Source organism: Portunus trituberculatus, chromosome 31 (assembly GCF_017591435.1).
Source record: "Portunus trituberculatus isolate SZX2019 chromosome 31, ASM1759143v1, whole genome shotgun sequence".
Taxonomy (NCBI): domain Eukaryota; kingdom Metazoa; phylum Arthropoda; class Malacostraca; order Decapoda; family Portunidae; genus Portunus; species Portunus trituberculatus.
In genome coordinates, this window is record NC_059285.1 from 26,051,457 (window position 1) to 26,072,833 (window position 21,377).

General features: G+C 37.1%; 1 protein-coding gene across 4 annotated transcripts in view; it reads left to right on the forward strand.

The window, feature by feature from the left end:
- LOC123511364 (bromodomain-containing protein 7-like) overlaps window positions 1–21,377 on the forward strand; it is a 473,159-nt gene that overhangs the window by 80,392 nt on the left and 371,390 nt on the right. For 3 of the 4 annotated variants that reach the window (XM_045267176.1, XM_045267179.1, XM_045267178.1), the window contains exon 3: window positions 7,399–7,484. In XM_045267176.1, the coding sequence (XP_045123111.1) occupies window positions 7,399–7,484 (86 nt within the window). The remainder of the gene's footprint in view (window positions 1–7,398; window positions 7,485–21,377) is intronic. The other variant, XM_045267177.1, reaches the window with a different exon arrangement.

A 21,377-nucleotide genomic window follows, 5' to 3' on the forward strand; every position in this document is an offset into this window, starting at 1 on the left:
AATGGAAAAGAGCTGAGGTGGTCCCCATATATAAGAGCAGAAGGAAGGAAGAACCTTTAAATTAGAGACCAGTATCACTAACTAATGTAATATGCAAGATGTGTGAAAGAATAATAAAGAAACAATGGATTGAGTTCCTTGAAGACAACAAATTAATATCAAATAGCCAATTTGGTTTTAGAAAAAGACGGTCGTGTGTAACTAATTTACTGAGTTTCTACTCTAGAATAGTTGATAGAGTACAAGAGAGAGAGGATTGGATTGACTGTATTTATTTAGATTTATAAAGGCGTTTGACAAAGTGCCATGTGCAAGATTACTGTGGAAGGTAGAGGAGAAGGGTGGCTTAAAAGGAAGCACATTGAGATGGATGGAAAATTATTTGAGGGGGAGAGAAATAAGAACGGTAGTTAAAGATATGAAGTCCGAGTGGAGAGCAGTAGAAAGCGGAGTGCTGCAGGGGTCAGTATTAGCGCCAATACTTTTCTTCACATATATAAACGACGTGCCAGAAGGAGTGAACAGCTACATGAATCTGTTTGCGGACCATACGAAACTGTGCAGAGCTATAAAGCAAAAAGAGGATTGTGAAATACTGCAGGAAGACCTAAATAAGATCTGGGAATGGAGTAGAAAATGGGAGATGGAATTCAATGTGGAGAAAAGGCATGTCATGGAAATGGGGAAAGCAAAAGACGACCAGTGGGAATGTATAAGATGGGAGATGGAGTAGAACTAGAAAAAGTAAAAAAGGAAAAGGACTTGAGAGTGACGATGGAAGAAATCAATCAACCGGTAAGCCATATTGATAGAATATTCAGAGACATATAATTTGCTGAGGAATATTGGATTAGCATTTCACTATATGGGCAAAGAAATGATGAAGAAATTGATAAGTACTAAAATAAGACCTAGATTGGAATATGCAGGAGTTGTGTGGACCCCCCATAAAAAGAAACACATAAGGAAATAGGAGAGACTACAAAAAATGGCTACAAGAATGGTTCCAGAATTTAAAGGGATGACATATGAGGAGAGACTAAAAGCTATGGATCTACCAACCCTTGAACAGACAAGAGAGAGAGGGGATCTGATACAAGTTTACAAATTGATTAATGGAATGGATCAAGTGAATAATGAGAAACTATTCCTGAGAGAAGAATATGACATTAGAAGCACATGATCGCATAGTAAGAAACTGAGGAAGGGAAGATGTCAGAGAGATGTTAAAAGATATAGTTACCCGCTAAGATGTGTTGAGACTTGGAATAGTTTGAGTGAGGAAATGGTGTCAGCAACGAGTGTGCATAGTTTTAAAGAGAAATTGTATAAGTGTAGATATGGAGACAACTAGGTAAATATGTACAACTAGGTAAATACACACACACACACACAACTGAGGAAGGGTAGATGTCTGAGATGTTAGAAAATATAGTTTTCCGCAAAGATGTGTCGAGACTTAGAACAGTTTGAGTGAGGAAGTGGTGTCAGCAACAAGTGTGTATAGTTTTAAAGAAAAATCGGGTAAGTGTAGGTATGGAGACAGGGCCACACGAGCGTAAAGTCCAGGCCCTGTAAAAGTACAACTAGGTAAATACACACACACACACACACACTAAATGAATTTAAGGATCAATTGTTGAACCCCGTATTTGATATTGTGGAAACCTCCATATGAACAGGATTAGTCCCGAAAGAGTGGAAAAGAGCTGACATTGTGCCTATATATAAGAATGGTAGTAGAATGGAACCGCTAAATTATAGACCAGTATCGTTGACTAGTAAATTGTGCAAGGTATGTGAAGAAGTAATTAAAGCTAAGTGGAGTGAGTATCTAGAAAGTGAAAACATTCTGAGTGAAAGCCAGTTTGGTTTCAGAAAAGGAAGATAGTGTGTATCCCATTTATTATGTTTTTATTCAAGAGTGACTGACATACTACAACATAGAGAGGGATGGGTGGATACTATCTACCTGGACTTGAGAAAGGCCTTTGATAAAGTACCACACTATAGACTGATGTGGAAACTAAAGAAGATTGGAGGAGTAAATGATAAACTAGCAAAATGGATGGAAAATTACTTAATGGGAAGAGAAATGAGAACAGTGGTGAGAGGAAGGAAGTCCGAGTGGAAGAAGGTAACCAGTGGAGTTCCACAAGGGTCAGTGCTTGGTCCCATCATGTTTTTGATTTATGTTAATGATATGCCAGTAGGAATTGACAGTTACATGAACATGTTTGCGGACGATACTAAAATTATGAGGAGAGTAAAGAATGTGGAAGATTGTAACAAGTTGCAGGAAGATCTTGATAAAATATATGAGTGGAGTAAAGAGTGGCAGATGGAATTTAATATAGACATGACCCATGTTAAGTAGATACAGACCAAACAGGTATTACAGGCTGGGTGATGAGAAAATTAAAGAGACCAATGAGGAGAAAGACTTAGGAGTAACCGTGCAAAACACCTTGTCACCGGAGAAACACATTAACAAGATTTTTTGGAAAACATACAACATGCTTCAAAATATTGGCCTTGCATTCCACTACCTAGATGAAGGAATTGATGAAGAAGATATTATGTACCTTAATAAGACCCCAGTTAGAATATGCAGCATGTGTCTGATCACCGCATATGAAGAAAAAATGTGAAGAAGGTGGAAAGGGTACAGAGGCTGGCAACAAGGATGGTACCAGGACTCAGGGAGTTAGACTATGAGGATAGACTGAGGAAGCTGGGGCTGACCACATTAGAAGAGAGAAGAACAAGAGGAGACGTGATAACTATGTATAAATTGGTGAACAAGATTGACATACTGGACAGAGAGTTGATAAAGGTGACCACAATTAATCATCTCCGAGGACATGAAAAAAAGCTAATAAAGGACATCTGTCTAAATGACGTGAGAACATACAGTTTCCCGCATCGTAGCATTGATAAGTGGAATAAACTGAGCAGTGATGTCGTTGATGCGGTGTGTGTCAATCAGATGAAAGAGAGATATGACAGGAATGGACAAGGAGACAGGACACAGAGAGCTTAGCTCGGGCCCTGTAATACACAAATAGGTAAATACACTCGTCGTCGCTGAGAGAGGACGGCTCGTCTCCGGCTACGGATGGGAAGAAGTGAAAATACCTATGGTGTTGCAGGGCCTGGGTACCTCTAAGTTAGTGTCCTGTTGATGTCCTACTGTCGCATAGTGTTGAAAGTGAGGGATATGGAGAATGGTCCCTGAGATGAGAGTGTGGTCTGTGATTGTTTTGGCCGTAATCAGCTGACGTTAATAAAAATGGCGGCTACCCCTAGACAACCTAACGATTTTGAAGGTTTTGTAACTACTCCAAGAGGACTGGAGAAATTATTTATGGATGCAAGAATCCAGGCACTGGAAAGTAAGTTCCTAAACATTTTGTCCATAGAAGAAAAACTGGATAGAGTTATAGCCGAGAATGATTCATTAAAAAAAGAGATCTATTTGTTAACGATAGCGAAAAAAAAGCTATTGAAGGAAAAAGTAGAGATGGAGAAAGAAAACCAACAACTTAGGAAACAATGTGAAGAGATGAAGGTTAAACTCCTAGAAATGGAGATGAAAATATCCGAAGGGGACTTGAAGAAGGAAGAATGGCTTAATCGAATTGATGCCAGGATGAAAGAAGTGAACCATGAACATCAGGAGGTACAAAGGTCCTTCAGGGAGATAGTGAAAAAGCAGAAAGAGGAAAATAAAGTGATTACGCAGAGTGAAATGGTAAAGGCACTAAAGGAAAATGAGTATGTGGTGAGAGATATTGCTGAAAAGAAAAAATGTGTGATCATAACAGGATTGAGGGAGGAAACTAACAGAAACTGGCAGGATAGGAGGGATAAGGAAAATGACAGGATTAAGTCTTTACTGAATAAGATCTCTGTGGAGGAAGAGGACCTATATGCTGAGGTAGAAGAAAGTGTGAGATTGGGAGCTTTTGAGGAAGGCAAGAATAGACCATTAAAATTGAAATTAAAGTCTTAGGTGGCAGCTGAGGCCTTGTTGAGGAGGGCTTGGAAACTTAAGGACTCTGAGGAAACCAAAACAATTTTATATAAAAAGAAATATGTCACAGGATGAGCAAATGAAGATGAAAGAGCTTGTAACTGAAGTGAAAGAGAGGAATGACGAAAGAACAGAGGAGGAAGAGACCAAGTTTTTTGGAGGATGAGAAATGGGAGGCTAAAGAAGTGGTGAATAAAACAGGCGGAATAGACATTACATGGAAGAAAGAGACTAGGAATGGAATACAAGTGGTGGTATAATGGTTCTTACTAAGGAAGATCTGATAGTGAAGGAGGTGAACTATAGTAAGAGAAATGAGGAAGTGATAAGTATGCTTATAACAGATGGCAAGAGGGACATTAATATTATAACAGTATACATACCACCCAGAACCAGTGCTTGGGAATATGAACAGTACCAAATGGTGATGAGAAATACTCTAGACAGAATGAAGCAAGAACTCATCAGAAAGGATAGAGTGATGATAGTCGGAGACTTTAATTGTAAAGAAATAGTGTGGGAAGACTACGGAGTGGTGAACGGTGGTGAGTGGGCAGAGGAATTGTTAAAGGTAGCAACAAATAACTTGATGTCACAGTGGGTGAGATCACCAACAAGGTGCAGGGGACAAGATGTTGCAGCAAGGTTGTATTTGGTATTTACCAGGGGCATCTCTCTAAAAGAGGAAATTGAACATAATTGTCTCTTGGGGAGAAGCGATCATGATGTCCTAAGCTTTGAGCTGGATACGGAATTAAGCACGAATAAGATTGTGGAACGCAGGGAGGAAAAACTAAATTATATTAGGGCAAATTATAACCATATAAGGGAGTTCTTTAATTAAATTGACTGGTCCGTGGTATACCAGGAAAAGGATATGCAATTGAAATACAATAAATTTATGGATTTGTATAACTCTGCTGTGAAAAAGTTTGTGCCATATTACAGAAAGAGGACTTTATATAATAAACAATTGTTTAATAGAAATTGTGAAGAAGCAAAAAAGAACAAAGAAAAGGCATGGAAGAAACTTAAGAAAAACAGTGATGTATTATCAAGAGAAGTTTACAAAACAGCAAGGAATAGATATGTTGAAGTGAGGAGAACAGCACAGAAGGAATATGAACAGAGGGTGGTGGAAAACTGTGATAGTGACCCAAAAATGTTTTACAAATTCATAAATGGAAAACTAAATATAAGGGAGGCAATAGTACAGGTAAAAAATGGGGAAGAAGTATATGAGGATGCTGGAGATATAGCTGAAATTTTGAATGACAACTTTTCCAAAGTGTTTACAAAGGAGGAGCATTTTATGGGAGGAAGACCTACGGAAATAAGGCAAATGTAGGACATCATGGTTACTAAGGAAGATGTAAGGAAAATTATAAGCAATCTGGATATTAATAAATCAATGGGGCCTGATGGCATATCTGGGAGGTTGCTAAATAAATGTAAGGATCAATTGTTGAACCCCGTATTTGATATTGTGGAAACCTCCATATGAACAGGATTAGTCCCGAAAGAGTGGAAAAGAGCTGACATTGTGCCTATATATAAGAATGGTAGTAGAATGGAACCGCTAAATTATAGACCAGTATCGTTGACTAGTATATTGTGCAAGGTATGTGAAGAAGTAATTAAAGGTAAGTGGAGTGAGTATCTAGAAAGTGAAAACATTCTGAGTGAAAGCCAGTTTGGTTTCAGAAAAGGAAGATCGTGTGTATCCAATTTATTATGTTTTTATTCAAGAGTGACTGACATACTACAACATAGAGAGGGATGGGTGGATACTATCTACCTGGACTTGAGAAAGGCCTTTGATAAAGTACCACACAATAGACTGATGTGAAAACTAAAGAAGATTGGAGGAGTAAATGATAAACTAGCAAAATGGATGGAAAATTACTTAGTGGGAAGAGAAATGAGAACAGTGGTGAGAGGAAGGAAGTCCGAGTGGAAGAAGGTAACCAGTGGAGTTCCACAAGGGTCAGTGCTTGGTCCCATCATGTTTTTGATTTATGTTAATGATATGCCAGTAGGAATTGACAGTTACATGAACATGTTTGCGAACGATACTAAAATTATGAGGAGAGTAAGGAATGTGGAAGATTGTAATAAGTTACAGGAAGATATTGATAAAATATATGAGTGGAGTAAGGAGTGGCAGATGGAATTTAATATAGACAAGACCCATGTTATGAAAATGGGAAGTAGATACACACCAAACTGGGATTACAGGCTGGGTGATGAGAAAATTAAAGAGACCAATGAGGAGAAAGACTTAGTAGTAACCGTGCAAAACACTTTGTCACTGGAGAAACACATTAACAAGATTTTTTGGAAAACATATATCATGCTTCAAAATATTGGCCTTGCATTCCACTACCTAGATGAAGGAATGATGAAGAAGATATTATGTACCATAATAAGACCCTAGTTAGAATATGCAGCTTGTGTCTGGTCACCGCATATGAAGAAAAATGTGAAGAAGGTAGAAAGGGTACAGAGGCTGGCTACAAGGATGGTACCAGGACTCAGGGAGTTAGATTATGAGGAAAGACTGAGGAAGCTGGGGCTGACCACATTAGAAGAGAGAAGAACAAGAGGAAACATGATAACTATGTATAAATTGGTGAACAAGATTGACATACAGGACAGAGAGTGTATAAAGGTGACCACAAGTAATCATCTCCGAGGACATGGAAAAAAGCTAATAAAAGACATCTGTCTAAATGACGTGAGAAAATACAGTTTCTCGCATCGTAGCATTGATAAGTGGAATAAACTGAGCAGTGATGTCGTTGATGCGGTGTTTATCAATCAGATGAAAGAGAGATATGACAGGAATGGACAGGGAGACAGGACACAGAGAGCTTAGTTCGGGCCCTGTAATACACAAATAGGTAAATACACACACACACACACACACTATAGTGCAGCAGAAATACCTACTATATTTTCCTTTGTTAATCTTCTAAATGTCTTAAGAATGTTGGAGGTATTGAAGGTATTTCTGCTTGAAGAGTGTGTAGGAAGCGCTGTTCAGCTTTCGCCCATTAGTGGCGCATGCAATTTTATTTATAGTGGTACCCATATTAGGGCCCATATCACCACCTAAGCTCATCTTGGGTGTAACCACCTAGAACCTGGGTATCATGGTGACATGTAGGTAACTTTAAACCACTAGACAAATGGCAAAGTGTTTTAAGGCTGTATGTGGTGGGACTTGAACCTACGCGTGGACATCTGCTCGATCCCACGCTCACCACCTTATCCACTGCGCCACTGCCTCCATATATGCACCTTGTATATATCATATGTCATATTGTCATCCTTCTTATAAAGCATCTCTATGCCACCAGGGTGAAGATGACCACCCGGCTGAGGATGAGAGTTCAAAGTCCCGCTCTCGACACTCTCACCATGATGATGGAACCAGGTGTGTAAGGTACTTTTCTCAAGTTTTCTTGATTATTGTGTCCAGAACAAAACCATCCTTTATCTTCTCATTTTTTACTTTCATTTGCAATTTTTAATAATTCTGGTTAAAGTGTTTTCTTTGTTTTGGAGATATTCTTTTGTAAAATATCTTGCTGAACAAACTTGTCAGGTATACCTACCTATATATCTTCCTATATCAATTTTTTGCATGTAAGAAATACTCTTTTCTAGGAAATGGTCTTAATAAGAGAGACTGCATAAATTGCTGTCTCTTATTTTTGCTTGCACACACAGATATTACAGTATTTCTTTCTTCCTTTACTGTTACTTACTATAACATTCTGCCCTATTTTTTTTTTTTTAGATTTTCCTTTTGCCTTTACTGTACACATTACTATTTGTATTCTTTATTACTTCTCTTTTTTTTTTTACTTTCTGCCATTCTGTATTTTAAGTAATTCTTTTTAGGAGGGACACCATCCAAAAAAGAAAAAAAAGCCCACTGAGGTACAAATCCCCAAATGAAATCAAGAGTGGTTATCAAAACTTGAATGATAAGTGTATTGAATTTTTCCTCTGAAAAGAGTTTAAGTTATAGGAAGAAGGATATACAGAAGCAGGCAAGGAATTGCAGAATTTATCAGAGAAGGGGATGAATGAATGAAGATACTGGTTAGCTCTTGCACTAGAGAGGTGGAAAATATGGGCGAGAAAAAGAAGAAAGTCTTGTGCAGTGAGACTGTGGGAAGAGAAGTTTGCAGTTATCAAGATTAGGAATGCAGTTAATATGAAAATGGCAGTATAAAGATGATTCACACGTGACAATTTGTGGCTGGAATTGCCAGCCACTAAAGTTTTTAGCTGGATTTTGTTGCTTAGCAGATGGAAAAACCATCTGCAAAACAAGACTGACATGTTAATCTTGTCCAGCCGCTAGCAGTTTTGTTTACTTTGTGATGTCACAGAAAATGGCTTCAGTAGAGGCAGAAAAGAGGATGTTGGACCTAGTGAGGGACAAATAGCTTGTCTGGTACCCAAAATGGAGTTGTACAGGAAAAAAAAAAAAAAGCCTATGTAGAACTACATTAGAAGAGATTGCTGGCACTCTCCAGTGACTGTTTTCTCCTCTGCAGGGTGTTGTTGGAGGTTAGGATTGAATACTTCTGATGATTAAATTTGATCGCTATTGTGCATAGTCTTTTGTTGAGATGAACACTTTTCTTATAAGAAATGTAGGCTAATCAGCTGATACTTCCCAGCTACTATGTGTGAATGTGTTCTGGCTAGCAAGGCTTTGTCAATACTTGTAGTGGCTAGCATTTCCAACTACATATTGATACATGTGAATCTGTTTTAAGGACATGCTATGGTCAAGATTTAGTAAATTATGATGAAAAATAATTTTTTTACAATTTCTGCTGATTTTTGTTGGAAAAATATTCAAAATTCATATGGTATAGGAATCATTCACTTAATGTATACGGCAACACTCATTCAGACGTGTTTAAAGGGACGTGAGTGGTGTACGCCATGAGGTGGGTATGACGCAATAAACACTCTCTAAGTATTGTAGTATATTGCATGTTTTTCCTTGTCATTTCACCACTAAATTTGGTCTCTATGGTGAGGCTCCACCTGCTCGCCTCCTTCCTGCTTTGCCATTCACCACCCTGCCAGTGCAGCAAAGAAAGGCAAAGGAAGAGGTTACATCATGCTCCTGCTTGCAGGCTCTTTTACACTTTTTTTTCTTTCTTTGCTGATCTTTCTATTGCAACATGTGGAATAAACAAAATAGGCTACAACAGCCGAAGAAGATGCCAGAGATGAAGAAAAAGAAGAGAGATTAGGAGATAAATGAAAAGAAAAGTGAAGAGATGATGGCTCAGTGGCACGTGAAGCTGAGGCACTTGGCACAACAGGGAAGGAGGTTTTGGAGGGAAGGGACAGGAAAAGGATCTCACTTTTAATACCAGAAGCTAAGAAGATGAAATCAAGAAAAAGAAAATAAAAAGAATACACGAGGAGGAAGAGAAGAGGAAAGCAGAGGGAGAAACGTTCGTACCAGGAGATGCCGATCTTGATTACAACCAAAAAAAATACTTGGAGAGGAATGTCTTATGGAGAACAGGGAAAGTGCCTATTGACAATTAAAATAAACCTTAATTCTATAAAGTAGCATTCTTAGGACACCCACCAGTGAGCTAAATCTACCGGCAAAGAACCAGAGCCAGGAATTCTGATGGTGTCACCCCAAGGTAAATACCTCCTGAAATGAAGTACTAAATATGGAAATAATAAGAGAATTCTTTGTTTGCAGTTTCTCTATAGATCACACAACATATAATAGATCTACTAATTTTGATAAACATATAGCGTGGATACTAAACTTTTAAAACTTTAAAGAGTTGTATCTCAAAACATGATTTTTCGAGATATAAAAAACTGTTTGAAAATGAACCATTATACATGATGCCTTGAAACTTGGTGTACTTATTGACAGTGATAGGGGTAACATTTTGTCAGACTGATTTTTCCCTAAGTTATTAGAAAGTTTTAATGAGGCAAAATAACAGCTTTTCATGCTGTTTTGATGACGTCATGAAATGCAAAAACTTTAAAAAATCATATCTCATGACGTATGGAGAAATTGAAATTGTTCTATGTTTCTTTAGACATTATTCAAGTCACAGATAACAGTAGATCTGGATTTAACATGGGACTGGAGTACCGCCATTGCAGTAACGTACCCAAAGCGGTCGACTGGTAGTACGCGGCAGCTGACTGTTAAAGTTATAATTTTGTAAAGTTTTATACAATATAAGGTGCACTTTTTAAGGAAATATTAATCATTACTAAATACCGCAGCAGTGGGAAGGCGTGTGCATTTGTGGAGGCTGTGAGGTGCACCAGATTAAGGCTCGGCTGACCTCTACCTGGAGGAAACATTATTATTATTATTATTATTATTATTATGTACATATTTGTGGCAAGTTGTATACACCCATGTCTACTGCGAATGAGTCATTTTAAAATCTCAGGCGAGCAGCGAGACGGCCAACGGTTTAGCCAGTGGACAGTCACTCAAGTCACTCGGTTCAAGTTAGTCGTGCTAGGGATACCGCTGCAGCCAAGAGTGAGGGGTTATAATTGTTACGTGCTTGTTCAGGCATTTTGACATATCTGTGGAGACAATGAAACAGTGAAATCTGAATGCTGTTGAAAGAGTTTTGTCCAACAATGGATTTACAGTGAAAGTGTGAAGAGCTTGTGTCGAGGCTCACATGAAAATGTTATTATGTGTGTGTGTGATGCAGTCGCTGGTGATGTCACTGTGTAGTGAGTAATGAAGTACAGTGAGGTGAATAAGGAGTGAACATTGTGAGTGGTGTAATGCACACAGATTTAACATTGTGAGTGGTGTATCCAACCGTGACGTGTGTAGGGTGACGCTGAGTGTTGTACGCGGAGTTAAGTCAGTGGTACAGTGGAGAAGAACTGCTAATGGTGACTTGAGGCATACAATATGAAACACTAAAGTGAAATTTAATGAGAGGTCACACAAAATGGCAGAGTGAGAGGCTGTAACTGGGACGTAATCCGAGACACGTGCAACTGGTGGCAATGACTGCAGTTATGACATCTGGTGCCATATAGATAGTCAGTTTGGGAAAAGATAGTGACACTGGTGAAGAACAGTGACATGTTTTTGACATCACTGTGACGTAGAAATGTACTGTGGAGTGCTTTTAAGTGTTAAACTCACCTGATTACTAACGTAACTGCAACAAACCGATGAATGATTAATAGTGACTAGAATGGTAGGAAACAATGCCTAGGCAGTGACTGATAGTAACTACTGCGATATATTTCTTCGGGTTAATGATGTAAAAAAAAATAAAGCCTGCCTACGCGCTTTGTAAATAGTCTTCCTATAAAAAAAGAAAAGTTGCATTTTTGTTTATGAAATTATATAGAGTACGCTAGTGCAACATCTGTGACATATATAAGGGGTCGGATAGTAAGACTCCAACAGTGATGTCCACGCCAAGCGCAAACCTGGTGTCGCCACAGGAGGTAACACACAGTCACAGAATGATGACAAGAGGCGTAAACTCATAGGTGTGAAGAAGAGATGAGCAAGTGGACAGCCAAAATCATGTAAAGCAATTTATAAGTGATACAAAATTTGCATTTTGTGTTTGAAATACAGATGTAAGCTTAAAGTTGTATTTAAACATCCACCTGGTACTATATAAATTCTTGTGTTTGACTCGTATAACTGAGCGGTACAATGACACGGTTGTATGGATTTAGATATCGCTTTCAGGCATTGAATTAAACACAGTTAGCTTGCTTCACAGTGATTTTCATAGATTCATGTTGGCTAGGGGCTGAGATTTCGAGGTTTGAAATTTAAGGTCCGTTCTCCAGCTTTGGGTACATTACTGCAGCGTGGCGATTTTCGTGTCAAATCCAGATCTACTGTTATCTGTGTTCAAGTATGTCCATGCCAAAACACATTTAAAAAAAATTTAAATAAAGCCTGTATGGCATTTTCAATACAGCTCTATGCATGATGTCATGAAGTCATGACTAGAGATGTACCAATACCAAAATTTTGGCCGATTCCGATACCGATACCACCTAATTGGGCCGATTCAGATACCGATACCGATACCACCTAATTCGGCCGATTCAGATACCGATACCGATACCACCTAATTCGGCCGATACTGATACTACTACTTTTAGTGATTACTGCACTGGACACCAGGATGAGTTGGTGGACGGCGAGCGTTATCAGATGGGAGGCTTTGTTTTGGGGGATGCTGTAAGTCCTTCTGAGAACGTTTGTGAAATAGGAGCAATTCTAGAAGCTTTTTGAAGCCATTTGCAAAGGTAAATTATTCAGTAATTGGAATGAATATCTTCTCAGTCTTCTGATTCTTGTCAGTTATTTTAAATTCTTACTTTTTACTCCTTTAGTGACCATTTGGTTGTGTGCATTTTCATTATTAATTTTACTGACGATATTTTGGCGATCAAAAATATTTAAAAAATTATTAAAATTGTAAAACAGACAAAATATTAGCAAAATAAACTCATTTTGTTGTGTATGTTTCTCTTTAATTAAATCTGACATCCTTTGATATTAATTCATTAGACATTAGTAGACCAATTCAGAAAAATGAGCTTTCACCTAATCTTTTCAATTAAATAGAAAAAAGTTTAGTTTATTCTAAATTTCTAGTGTATTGCTATGATCTTAAATAATTAATATGCAACAAATTATACACAATGCACATGATTACAAAACAGAATCGTTACTTTCTTAGTTATGGAATTTTTACATCCTTAAGTTAACACAAGTAACTCAAAAATTAAACTTGCATTAAAATTAATATACTTATAATATATGTATATTATATGTATATTCCAGTATGATCTCTTGGAAAAGGCTACCACTAGCACTGTTAATTATAAATCAAATAAGAATATGCTGTTATTTACAATAATGCAAAATGCCTAACTATATATATATATATATATATATATATATATATATATATATATATATATATATATATATATATATGAAATCATTTTGTTGGATTCTCAATATCTGAAGTTTGACATTCTTAGATTATAGTTCAAAAACATAAGCTTTTCACCTGTGTGAACTTTGTGTGGGTGGAGGAGCAGCGTCTGACTGAGAGACAGTGAGAATGCGAGGTGACTCACGACCGACCGTGTGACAGGATGCCAGAGTTCAGCCTATACGTGTTTCATACACGTCCAGTTTAGAGGTTGTGGCTTATTACCACAGAAAACAGTATTCTATGACATACGGTAATCACCACGGAAACTTAATACGCCGTATTATATTAATTTGGTATCATCAATATCTTATATCGAATATATCACTAAGTAGTAAATTCCTTTTAGGTATCGGGAGTATCGGCATAAAATAAGCCGATACCGCCGATTCCAATACCGATACCGATGCATCGGTACATTTCTAATTATTTCCCAAATTGGATCCAGTAGTTGCTCTTTACATTCTTTTAACACCCAGCCTGATACACCATCTGACCGCATTGCTTTTCTGACTTCCAGCTTATCCAATAATCTTCCAATATCCTCTTTGTGCACAGCAATCTCCTGTAATCCTTGGCAATGCAATGTCCTGTTAGGTTCTGTGAAATCATCTTCTGCTGTGAATACCATTTTGAAGCTCTCATTCATTGTTTCACACATTTCCTTCTCTGTTTGGTATGTCTTCCCTCCTTTAATTATTTTTTCAATTGTTTTCTTATTGCTGTTGTTTTGCTGTTTATAAACTTGTAGAAAAATTTTGGTTAATCTTTACTTTTATTTACTACATCTTTCTCAAAATTTCTTTCTTCCTCTCTCCTTACTCTAATATATTAATTTCTGGCATCTTTGTACTGGCATCTGTTATAGTCATTTCCCTGCTTTAAGAGTTTTTTCCACGCTTTATCTTTTGCTTGTTTTGTTTGTATGCATCTAGCATTGTACCAAGCATGTATTTTTTTCTGAACTCGATAAATATTATCAAACTTTTTTACTCCTTCATTATATTTCTGTAAGAATATATCATATTTCCCTTGTACAGTCTTTCTGTACACAAATATTTCTCCACTCATTATCAGCAAAATAGATCTTTAATTTTTCAATATCCGCTCTTGCATAATTTAATCTCTCCCCTTTATAGTCCTCTCTGTAACTTATCTCATCTTCTCCTGAATTTGCATCTCTAATGTCACATGATCACTTCTCCCCATTGAACTAAGGTACTGTATGATTGAAGGGGACTGTGGTTTCTTTGTGAAAACTAGATCAAGCAATGATGGTTCTTCTTCCCCTTATACCTTGTTGACTCATCCACCCACTGATCCATTGCATTAACCATAGTCAACTGTAACACTTTCTTGCTCCACTGCCCTGTATGATCCGTTACTTACATCTCTCTCCAGTTTATTTTTTGACAGTTGAAGTCTCCAAGTAAAAGTATTATTCTATCTCTTATCATGTTATCTAGGTATTTTATCACCTCTCTTTGCTTATCTTTATGTTCTTTTGATCCCTATGTATTAGTCTTTGGTGGAACATAATTATTTAACTATAATTTTTCTTTTCTTCAAATATTCTGTTTTGATTGTTACTCCCATTACTTCCACTTCGTCCTCACCACATTGCACATCCTCCACACATATATTATCACGAACTATTATTAGCACTCCTCCTCCCCCTTTATCCTTCCTGTCCCTCCTCCAGGTATTATATCCCTCCTCTTTAAATTTGACATGGATCTCTCCTCTCAGTTGTGTTTCAACGATGCACATTACATCTGGCTTTTTCTCTTTCAAATAATCCCCAACTTCCAATATGCTTGATAACAACCCATCTATTTTAATATGTCACTCTTAATTTATTGCCTCCTCCATGACCTCCTCTTTTTTCTTTAGGTACCACTTCTTTAGTCTCATATCCAGAACCCTCCAATAAAAATTCTTCTTCTCTATCTGTCCTTTTTTTTTTTCCTTAGCTTCACTTCTTAGCACTTTCTCCTTTTCCTTTTCCTCTAAGTTCATATCTCTTTTTATCCATATATCTTTTTCCTTAGCTTCACTTCTTAGCACTTTCTCCTTTTCCCTTTCCTCTAAGTTCATATCTCTTTTTATCCATATATCCTTGTGTTCAACATCATCGGCCAGCTTCCCTTTTCTAGGAGTAATTTCCTCTACAGCCACTTGAGATCTCATTCTCACCTTCATTAGTCTCCTACGCCCTTCATTGTATCTTCCTAGCCTGATCACTTCCTTCACTTCCTGGTCAGATTCTTGTGTGCTGTCTTGTGTGTGTGTATTTACCTGTTGTATTTTACCTAGTTGTAGTTTTACAGGGTCTGGGCTTTATGCCCATGTGGCCCCGTCTCCATATCTACACTTATCCAATCTTACTTTAAAAGTATGCACACTCGTTGCAGACACCACTTCCTCACTCAAACTGTTCCAAGTCTCAACACATCTTTGCGGGAAACTATATTTTTTAACATCTCTCAGACATCTTCCCTTCCTCAGTTTCTTACTATGCGATCTTGTGCTTCTAATGTCATATTCTTCTCTCAGGATTAGTTTCTCATTATCCACTTGATCCATTCCGTTAATCAATTTATAAACTTGTATCAGATCCCCTCTCTCTTCTCTGTTCCAGGGTTGGTAGATCCATAGCTTTTAGTCTCTCCTCATATGTCATCCCTTTAAATTCTGGAACCATTCTTGTAGCCATTTTTTGTAGTCTCTCCAATTTCCTTATGTGTTTCTTTTAATGGGGGGTCCACACAACTCCTGCATATTCCAATCTAGGTCTTATTTTAGTACTTATCAATTTCTTCATCATTTCATTGTCCATATAGTGAAATGCTAATCCAATATTCCTTGTGTGTGTGTGTGTGTGTGTGTATTTACCCAGTTGTATTTACCTAGTTGTAGTTTTACAGGGCCTGAGCTTTATGCTCGTGTGGCCCCGTCTCCATATCTACACTTATCCAATTTCTCTTTAAAACTATGCACACTTGTTGCTGACACCACTTCCTCACTCAAACTGTTCCAAGTCTCAACCATCTTTGTGGAAAACTTTATTTTTTAACATCTCTCAGACATCTTCCCTTCCTCAGTTTCTTACTGAGTGATCTTGTGCTTCTAAAGTCATATTCTTCTCTCAGGATTAGTTTCTCATTACCCACTTGATCTATTCCGTTAATCAATTTGTAAACTTGTATCAGATCCCCTCTCTCTCTTCTCTGTTCCAGGGTTGATAGATCCATTGCTTTTAGTCTCTCATATGTCATCCCTTTAAATTCTGGAACCATTCTTGTAGCCATTTTTTGTAGTCTCTCCAATTTCCTTATGTGTTTCTTTTTATGGGGGATCCACACAACTCCTGCATATTCCAATCTAGGTCTTATTTTAGTACTTATCAATTTCTTCATCATTTATTTGTCCATATAGTGAAATACTAATCCAATATTCCTTAGCAAATTATGTCTCTCTGAATATTCTATCAATATGGCTTACCGGTTGATTGTTTTCTTCCATCGTCACTCCCAAGTCCTTTTCCTTTTTTACTTTTTCTAGTTCTACTCCATCTCCCATCTTATAGGCTCCCACTGGTCGTCTTTCACTTTTTCCCATTTCCATGACATGGCTTTTGTCCACATTGAATTCCATCTCCCATTTTTTACTCCATTTCCAGATCTAGTTTAAGTCTTCCTGCAGAATTTCACAATCCTCTTCTTGTTTTATGACTGTGCACAGTTTCGCATTGTCTGCAAACAGATTTATGTAGCTGTTCACTCCCTCTGGCATGTCGTTTATATATATGAGAAAAAATACCACCAATACTGACCCCTGTGGCACTCCGCTGTCTACTGCTCTCCACTTGGACTTCATACCTTTAATACCTTTAACTACCGTCCTTATTTCTCTCCCCCTCAAGTAATTTTCCATCCATCTCAGTGTGCTTCCTTTTAAGCCACCCTTCTCCTCTAACTTCCATAGTAATCTTTCATGTGGCACTTTATCAAATGCCTTTTTTTAAAATCTAAATAGATACAGTCAATCCATCCCTCTCTCTCTTGTACTTTATCTCACTATTCTAGAGTAGAAACTCAATAGATTTGTTACACACGATCGACCTTTTCTAAAACCAAATTGGCTATTTGATGATAATTTGTTGTCTTCAAGAAACTCAATCCATTGTTTCTTTATTACTCTTTCACACATCTTGCATATTACACTAGTTAGTGATACTGGTCTGTAATTTAAATGTTCTTCCTTCCTTCTAGTCTTATATATGGAACCACCTCAGCTCTTTTCCATTCTACTGGTACTGTTTCATTTTCTATTGAGTATTTTATGATGTTGTTTATAGGACTTGCTAGTTCTTCTCTACATTCATTTAATATTCTGCCTGAGACTTCATCTGGTCCCATTGCCTTCTCCTCATCTAATTCCGTCATCAACTCTTTTATTTTAAGCTTGGTTACTTTAATCTCTTTCATATGGACAGTCTCTCTATTTCCTTGTGGTCTTTCAGATTTGGATTCCTTAGTAGAGACCTCCTGAAATTTACTATTTAACAGGTATGCCATACTTTTTGGGTCTTCCACTGTCCCATTCTCTCCTTTTAACCTTTCTATTGTTTCTTTTTGCCTTAATTTTCCATTTATGAATCTGTAGAATAATTTCGTTTGTTCCTTACATTTTTCGACAATGTCCTTTTCATAGTTCCTTTCTTTTTCCTTTCTCACCTCAGCATATTCATTTCTTGCTGTTTTGAAGTTTTCCTTATTTTCTGGATTTCTGTTTCTTCTCAAATTTTCCATGCTCCATCTCGTTTCTCCTTTGCCCTAGCACATCTTGCATTAAACCAATCTTTCTTTCCTTCTTCTTTAAGTCTATATTTTGGGACATATTCCCTGACCCCAGTTTTGTATATTTCCAAAAATAAGTTATATTTCTCTTGAACCGTTAATAAGTTTTCCATCTCCCAGTTTACGTTTTTAAAAAAGTTCTTGAGATTCTCAATATCAGCCTTTCTGTAATTTAATCGGTCTCCTTTGTATGATTCATCTCTATCTTCCTTTCCTTCTTCTATATCCATTTCTAATATTACATGGTCACTCTTTCCCAATGGGCACTTGTATCTTATATCATAGTTAATTGGTATATCCCTTGTAAAAACTAGGTCTAATCCTGCCGGCTCATCGTTTCCTCTGAATCTTGTGTTTTCCTTTACTCTTTGGACCATCAAATTATCTATCATTAGGTTCAGGAATCTATCTCCCCAGGCATCTTCCCCCATACCACTTTCATAATTTTCCCAGTCTACCTCCTTACAGTTGAAATCTCCATCCAATATCACTTTTCTCCTTTCCTTAATGATTCTTGTAAGACTCCTTATTGTGTCATCTATCATGTCTCTATATTCTTGGTTAGTCCATGAGTTTGTTTTTGGTGGCACATATGTTCCAATGATTGTTAACTCCTTTTTTATTAATATGTATCTTAACATACAGTATTTCTGATTTTCCTTCCCGGAAACTCCACTTGATTTACCACTATCTTCTTCCTTAACATCATCATGACTCCTCCTCCTCCTTTACCCACTCTGTCTCTCCTACATATATTATACCTTTTATCTATGTCTATTTTTATTGCCTCATTTAACTTTGTTTCCACCAGGCATACAATATCTGGTTCTTCTTTCTTTATGTAATCTCTTAATTCTAATTTACTAAATAAAATCCCATCTATGTTTGTATACATTATTTTTAATCTCTTGTTCTTATAATTTTTAGTTAAACTTGCTCCATTTTTTTCTCTTCTTTCTCTTTTATATACCATTTCCTTATCCTGTCTCCTATAATTCTCCAAAAAAATGCCTTCTTCTCCTCCTCCGACTTTTCATTATTTTTTTGTCTTGCTTCTGCCACCAGTTCATTGTGTCTCTTCCTTTCCTCCTCGTTTCTATTTTTCTTTATATATGTATCTTTGCAACCTTCTGTTTCTCTGAGTTTTGTTTTTCTATATAGTACTTCTTCTGCTGCTACTTGTGATTTTAGTAATATCATAATTGGTCTCACTGTTCCTTCTTGATATGGTCCCATTCTATGGATTTCTTCTAGTTCCTCTTCTAAGTGTGTTTGTGTGTGTGTGTGTATGTGTGTATTTACCTATTTGTATTTACCTATTTGTGTTTTACAGGGCCCGAGCTAAGCTCTCTGTGTCCTGTCTCCTTGTCCACTCCTGTCATATCTCCTTTTCATCTGATTGACACACACCACATTAACGAAATCACTGCTCAGTTTATTCCACTTATCAATACTACGATGCGGGAAACTGTATTTTCTCATGTCATTTAGACAGATGTCTTTTATTAATTTTTTTCCATGTCCCTGGAGATGATTACTTGTGGTCACCTTTATCAACTCTCTGTCCAATATGTCAATCTTGTTCACCAATTAATACATAGTTATCATGTCTCCTCTTGTTCTTCTCTATTCTAATGTGGTTAGCCCCAGTTTCCTCAGTCTTTCATCATAGTCTAACTCCCTGAGTCCTGGTACCATCCTTGTTGCCAGCCTCTGTACCCTTTCCACCTTCTTCACATTTTTCTTCATATGTGGTGACCAGACACAAGCTGCATATTCTAACAGGGGTCTTATTAAGGTACATAATATCTTCTTCATCATTCCTTCATCTAGGTAGTGGAATGCAAGGCCAATATTTTGAAGCATGTTATATGTTTTCAAAAATATCCTGCTAATGTGTTTCACCGGTGACATAGTGTTTTGCACGGTTACTCCTAAGTCTTTCTCCTCATTGGTCTCTTTAATTTTCTCATCACCCAGCCTGTAATCCCTGTTTAGTCTGTATTTACTTCTTCCCATTTTCATAACATGGCTCATGTTTATATTAAATTCCATCTTCCACTCTTTACTCCACTCATATATTTTATCAAGATCTTCCTGTAACTTGTTACAATCTTCCACATTCCTTACTCTCCTCATAATTTTAGTATCGTCCGCAAACATGTTCATGTAACTGTCAATTCCTACTGGCATATCATTAACATAAATAAAAATCATGATGGGATCAAGCACTGACCCTTGTGGAACTCCACTGGTTACCTTCTTCCACTCTGACTTCCTTCCTCTCCCCACTGTTCTCATTTCTCTTCCCACTAAGTAATTGTCCATCCATTTTGCTAGTTTATCATTTATTCTCCAATCTTCTTTAGTTTCCACATCAGCTTATTGTGTGGTACTTTATCAATGGCCTTTTTCAAGTCCAGGTAGATAGCATCCACCCATCTTTCTCTATGTTGTAGTATGTCAGTCACTCTTGAATAAAAACATAATAGATTGGATATGCACGATCTTCTTTTTCTGAAACCAAACTGCCTTTCACTCAGAATGTTTTCACTTTCTAGATACTTACTCCACTTAGCTTTAATTGCTTCTTCGCATACCTTGCACAATATACTAGTCAACGATACTGGTCTATAATTTAATGGTTCCATTCTACTACCATTCTTATATATAGGCAGAATGTCAGCTCTTTTCCACTCTTTCGGGATTATTCCTCTTCTTATGGAGGTTTCCACAATATCAAATACGGGGTTCAACAATTGATCCTTACATTCTTTTAACACCCTCCCAGGTATGCCATCAAGGCCCCATTGATTTATTAATATCCAAATTGCTTATAATTTTCCTTACATCTTCCTTAGTAACCATGATGTCCTGCATTTGCTTTATTTCCGTAGGCCTTTCTCCTATAAAATGGTCCTCCTTTGTAAACACTTTGCAAAAGTTGTCGTTCAAAATTTCAGCTCTATCTCTAGCGTCCTCATATACTTCTTCCGCATTTTTTACCTTTTCTATTGCTTCCCTTATATTTAGTTTTCCATTTATGAATTTGTAAAACATTTTAGAGTCACATCACAGTTTTCGACCACCCTCTGTTCATATTCCTTTGTGCTGTTCTCCTTACTTCAACATATCTATTCCTTGCTGTTTTGTAAACTTCTCTTGATAATACATCACTGTTTTTCTTAAGTTTCTTCCATGCCTTTTCTTTGTTCTTTTTTGCTTCTTCACAATTTCTATTAAACCACTGTTTATTATTTAAAGTCCTCTTTCTGTGATATGGCACAAACTTTTTCACAGCAGAGTTATATAAATCCATAAATTTTTCTTATTTCAATTGCATATCCCTTTCCTGGTATACCACGGACCAGTCAATTTCATTAAAGAACTCCCTTATATGGTTATAATTTGCCCTAATATAATTTAATTTTTCCTCCCTGC